Source organism: Rhagoletis zephyria, unplaced genomic scaffold, assembly GCF_001687245.7.
Source record: "Rhagoletis zephyria isolate East Lansing unplaced genomic scaffold, Rhagoletis_zephyria_1.1 Rzeph_scaffold_13614, whole genome shotgun sequence".
Taxonomy (NCBI): Eukaryota; Metazoa; Arthropoda; class Insecta; order Diptera; family Tephritidae; genus Rhagoletis; species Rhagoletis zephyria.
The window spans coordinates 9,658-15,477 of NW_016170685.1; the positions used below are offsets into that span (position 1 = coordinate 9,658).

At 34.0% G+C, this 5,820-nt stretch overlaps 1 protein-coding gene across 1 annotated transcript; it reads left to right on the top strand.

Moving 5' to 3' along the window:
- Positions 1-2,188: 2,188 nt before the first annotated feature.
- On the top strand, positions 2,189-5,803 carry LOC108378221 (leucine-rich repeat-containing G-protein coupled receptor 4-like; the record flags this gene model as incomplete). The annotated part of the gene is made up of 4 exons (XM_017634512.1): positions 2,189-2,344; positions 4,712-4,814; positions 4,878-5,286; positions 5,388-5,803. Coding segments are annotated over exons 1-4 (1,026 nt in total), but the record flags the coding sequence as incomplete, so codon positions are not given.
- Between the last annotated feature and the right edge of the window lie 17 nt (positions 5,804-5,820).

Sequence of the window (5,820 nt, forward strand, 5' to 3'; positions counted from 1 at the left end):
TGAAATACTCTCTGGACTATTTAATGGGCAATTTAGGACCATTTGACACTAGTTCTTTACCACATCTTTTCCAGCAGTATTTCAGAAAAGCACAAATGTATTTCAGAGAAGGTCAAATGAATTTCAGAAAAGCTTAAGGGTATTTCAGAAAAGACCAAATGCAATTCAGAAGAATACAATCATCTTTCTAAAAATTTATATCGGAAAAGGGCAACTGTATTTCTCAAAATTGCCCCGAAATAGTTCTGAACAGACCCCTAAACGGTCGAAAAAGTCGTGAACTTGTCCCGAAATGGTCCCTCATTTGTCCCAAATGTCCAGAAAAGATCCCAAAATGACCACTAACTACTCCCAAAATGCTCCACAAATAGCCTTGAACGTTCATATTTTGTGTAAAGGAGCAATTACGGTTAATTAGCTCGGCCATACAAGAGCCAGTTACACATTTTCCGCTGGGTTAGCGAAAATTTTACCCACACCGAGAGTTAAGATAAAGATTGGACAATCCATCGTCAGCATCAAGGAAAACAACAATTTTTAACAAATTTGAAATTCCGCATTAAATACTTACCACACTGTTCCGATTTACATAGGAAATATTTAAGGAGCAGGGGGTCTACTCCACGGTTCATAGAATACAAGGTTAAGACATCAGCTATGGCCGCCATCATGATGACGTAGATGGCTTAATTTTTGGAGTTGCCAGATCCCTATAAAATTATCTTATAAAAATACCATATTTTAGTTAAAAATACATCAAGTTTTATTTCAAATATGTGTAAGCCTGATATTTACCGTTTGACAATTTGCGTTGAAGTTTGTTCTTTTTTCTGCGTCTTTGAGTTTATTTAAATTATTAAAAATTTAAGTGCGCTGTTTTGATCGCAAAAATTACACTGAAAAATGTAATTTAGGTTTTACCGTATGTCTAAAGATGAATTGCAATTTCGGTAGCGAAATTTTGCCAATGTTATGAACGCTTTTTATTTAAAAATGCGCGAATGCGTTCTGATCACTTTCAAGAATAAAATCAACAGCAAATTTCAATTTGCATTCGATTTACATTTGAGTTGTCACCATTAGTATGTTAACCCAGTTTCATGTGAAGTTATAACATTTTATGTTTTTATAATAAGCTTTGCCACGATTTTATATCAAAAATGCCCATTTGATTAGGATCCCTAAAATATGCTATACGGCAGCTATAGTTTCTGCGTTTTGTGTACTCTCCTTCTTCGTAAAATATTTCAGCCAATCAGAACTCACTTCACAACTACGTCATTGGGTGAACACACATTTTTGACAGCACCATGTCGTAACCTTCTATTCTATGAACCTCTGTATTGCGATTAGAAATTCAATGCAATTAGAAAGGTGACACGGACTAATACAAATTCATTGCTCTTCGAATCGCAATTCAGGATAAATCCCCTGTTCTAAAGATGCCAATAAATCTTGTTCCTGCTTAAGATATGGCTTCTTAATTTTGGTATAAAGGTGCATCGGACAGCCAGATAACATAATAATTAAAAAAGGGGATTTCCAAAAAGTTGTCCAACATGTATTACAATTCAGCAAGCCAAACTTGTGTAATCATCTCTCTCTCTGTCTCTCTCTCTCTCTGTGAACTGTTAAGATGACGTCTAAGGGCCGTTTTCTTGACTCCCTGATACATTTGACGACCGGTCTGCTTTATTCACTGCCTGTTAAACGTATGTGAATATAATACCGAATTTTCGAAAATAAACAATGAACATTCACTACCGAAAGATAACATAATATCTTATCTGAGCTAAACAAACACGGCTGATAAGCGAATGTGCGACAGTCAAACATCAGATATTCGGATCACTTCATTGCGCGCAAAACCTTAACATTGATATGCTTATGCCAGTATAGAGTTACTCGTGCATTCTACTAAATTGCTTCAAACTAAATTACCCCATTGTGTTCACGTAGGGTATTGCAATGATTCATAGAATTCCATTTCAGTGCGGTATGTCTCTCAGTACAATTCGAATATCGAAACAATTAAGAGCAGTGAAAAACTTTCACAGAATAAATCTGTAGATGTTTAAATCTAATTAATATTGGTTTTGTTAATATTGGTACAATATTTAAGAAATATATGTGATATTTAATTCAGAGCCGGTTGTAGAAGATCAGCAAAATCATTGCGAAATATGTGGTATTCTTATTCTAAAGATATTACCTATCTTTGTTTAGGCAATATCATACTCGTGCATATGTTATTTATGCAAATGGGAAAGTGTGAACCGCCGAAAATCTGTCCTATTTACTGCATTTGTAATTTAAGGAATAATCTTAACCACGCCGATTGCAGGTAAAAACAATTTTTTTATGTATGTGCATTAGAGTGATCCAAAAATAATAATTTTAATGCCGCCACCTCCTCTGAACTGAAAAAATTGAGCCGTAAAAATATTTAGGGAGTTTTCCATGTACTTTATATGGGGAAAAGCAACTTTTCGTTGAAATGGTATAAAACTCTTGAAAATCAATATTTTTCGATCGGAATACTGTGGTTCTCTTCAGGAGACTTCCTTAAACCTGAGAAACAACTAGGCATTATTTCTGGGAATCTCCTGAAGATGAGTGATCGAAAAATATTGATTTTCAAGATTTCTACACTAAACATTTCTACGTGGAAACTTTGAGCGCTTTGAGCACTCCCTAAAACAACAGGTGTATATTTTTTCGATATAGAACCAGCCTAGGAGGTGGCGACATTAAAAAATACAGCGTTTAAAAGAAATTTTTGGCTTATAATAATAATAGATTGGCGCTTACACATATGTTAGTGTTTGGCCGAGCTTCTCCTCCGATTTGTGGCGTTTTCGATGGCAGAAATGCACTCGGAGGTTTGCCATTGCCTGCCGAGGGACGACCGCTGTTAAGAAAAAAACCTTTTTTCTATATTTTTTGCGATGTTGCTTTGACCAGGGCTTGAACCCAGGCGTTGCGGAGTGGAAGCGCGCACTGCTTACCACTACACCACAGCGGCTTAAAAACTTTATTTTATTTTAGAGGTTTTAATCACTCTTTAACGAAACCTTTCTGTATTAAAGAAACGATATGTACAAGGTGGTGCCAAAATATCCCATCCTATTTTGGGTTTGAATAACTTTTTTACTAAATAAAAAAAAATATATATTTTTAAGTGATGGAAATCTTTATTTGGACCTTTATAATTTTTTCTGTTACGTTGAAATTACAAACAATCTTATTGACTGATTTTGACAATTCAACCGTCATTTGCATTATTATTAAAAACTCTTCAAAAACATAGGTTTTATTTATTTTAAAATAATGTTTAAGGGTAAATTTGTCATAAAATTGTTGGTAAAAATATAAAAATAATAGTTTTCTCCGCCACTTTTTAACACAGAAAAAAAACCACATATGCAAAATTTTACTCCGAGAAAAAACTTTACTTTGAGTAAAAAATGGAACGCAACGTGGAAAACTGTTATTTTTAGTTGAAGGCTGACGCTCAATGCAACGAGCGCATTCGGACTTATTTTCGTCAAGTGCATCTGAAACCAGCGCACCAGTTTATTTGTTTTCATGTGACTGAGTTTAAAATAAACAGAGGTAGATTTAAGTAAACAAGTAATTTTTAAGAAAAAAACAAAACCGACTTCAATTCTTAAATAAAAATGTAAGATAATCGTTGATATCTTCATGATCCAATGATCATATTTAAACCAAACTAGTATGGGCACACCTGTGAGGAAAACACCTTTCCTTTAAAAAAAGAATTATAGTAAGCGGTTAACGTGGTTCAAAGTTGCGTGGTAACATATATAAACAAAAAAAAAAAACAATCCCGCAAATACATAACCTTCTCCTTTTTGGAAAGCTCAGAAATTCTGACTCATGTATATTTTTTTTTAAAGTAAAGTTACTTATTTTTTAGAACATTTTTGTTATTTATTCATAGATTATCACTGNAAAAAAATATATATTTTTAAGTGATGGAAATCTTTATTTGGACCTTTATACTTTTTTCTGTTACGTGGAAATTACAAACAATCTTTTTGACTGATTTTGACAATTCAACCGTCATTTGCATTACTATTAAAAACTCTTCAAAAACATAGGTTTTATTTATTTTAAAATAATGTTTAAGGGTAAATTTGTCATAAAATTTTTGGTAAAAATATAAAAATAATAGTTTTCTCCGCCACTTTTTAACACAGAAAAAAAACCACATATGCAAAATTTTACTCTGAGAAAAATCTTTACTTTGAGAAAAAAATGGAACGCAACGTGGAAAACTGTTATTTTTAGTTGAAGGCTGACGCTCAATGCAACGAGCGCATTCGGACTTATTTTGGTCAAGGGCATCTGAAACCAGCGTGCCCTCACCGGGTTATTTGTTTTTATGTGTTATACATAACCTTCTCCTCTTTGGGAAGCTCAGAAATTCTGACTCACGTATATTTTTTTTTTTAAAGTAAAGTTACTTATTTTTCAGAACGTTTTTGTTATTTATTCATTGATTATCACTCCGCATTTTATATTAGGTATTATATTTCATCTGATATTTGTTTCAGTTCTGTTTTAACTTATTTTATTTTATTCAATTTGCATTTCATTTCATTTTTACTTTTTTTATTCCTTTTATTTTACAATATTTTCTTTGATCTTATTTTATTATTTTTTTTATTGTATTTTTTTTTTTCAGCTCAAAATATCTAATAAGTGCAAATACTGCTGTACCATACCAAGTCGAGTCCTTGGATTTAAGCTACAATGATATTACCGTACTGGACAATGCCAGCTTTCAGGTAAATTTACAAAATTTTGCTTATAAATCTTAAAATCTTCAAGCATTTTCTTTATCTCTTCAGGGTTATGTTCACCTCAAAAACCTAACGCTAGGGCACAATGCCATACACACCATTTTCTTAGACACGTTTGTACCATTGAAGCGCATACGCGCTATAGACCTCTCCTATAATCGTCTGGAGTTCATCGATCCGCGGATTTTCGAGTCAAATCGTAAGATAGACACCCTCAACTTGGAGGGCAATAAGTTTTTCTCATTGGCCAATGAACCATTCTTACGTAGCAAATCACTGCAGACACTCAATTTGGCTAGTGCGCAGATTAACGTACTTTTACCGGTACACTACCGTGCACTGCCACAATTGCAAGCTATCGATTTGACGCGTAATCACATCATAACGATCGATAAGTTTGCCACACAAGCGCCAAAACAGTTACGAACGCTAAACTTAGAAGAAAATAATTTGAACTGTGATCNGTAAATTTACAAAATTTTGCTTATAAATCTTAAAATCTTCAAGCATTTTCTTTATCTCTTCAGGGTTATGTTCACCTCAAAAACCTAACGCTAGGGCACAATGCCATACACACCATTTTCTTAGACACGTTTGTACCATTGAAGCGCATACGCGCTATAGACCTCTCCTATAATCGTCTGGAGTTCATCGATCCGCGGATTTTCGAGTCAAATCGTAAGATAGACACCCTCAACTTGGAGGGCAATAATTTTTTCTCATTGGCCAATGAACCATTCTTACGTAGCAAATCACTGCAGACACTCAGTTTGGCTAGTGCGCAGATTAACGTACTTTTACCGGTACACTACCGTGCACTGCCACGATTGCAAGCTATCGATTTGACGCGTAATCACATCATAACGATCGATAAGTTTGCCACACAAACGCCAAAACAGTTACGAACGCTAAACTTAGAAGAAAATAATTTGAACTGTGATAAAACTCTTCGCACAGCCATTGATCAATTGAAGGTGCAAAATGTTGAAGT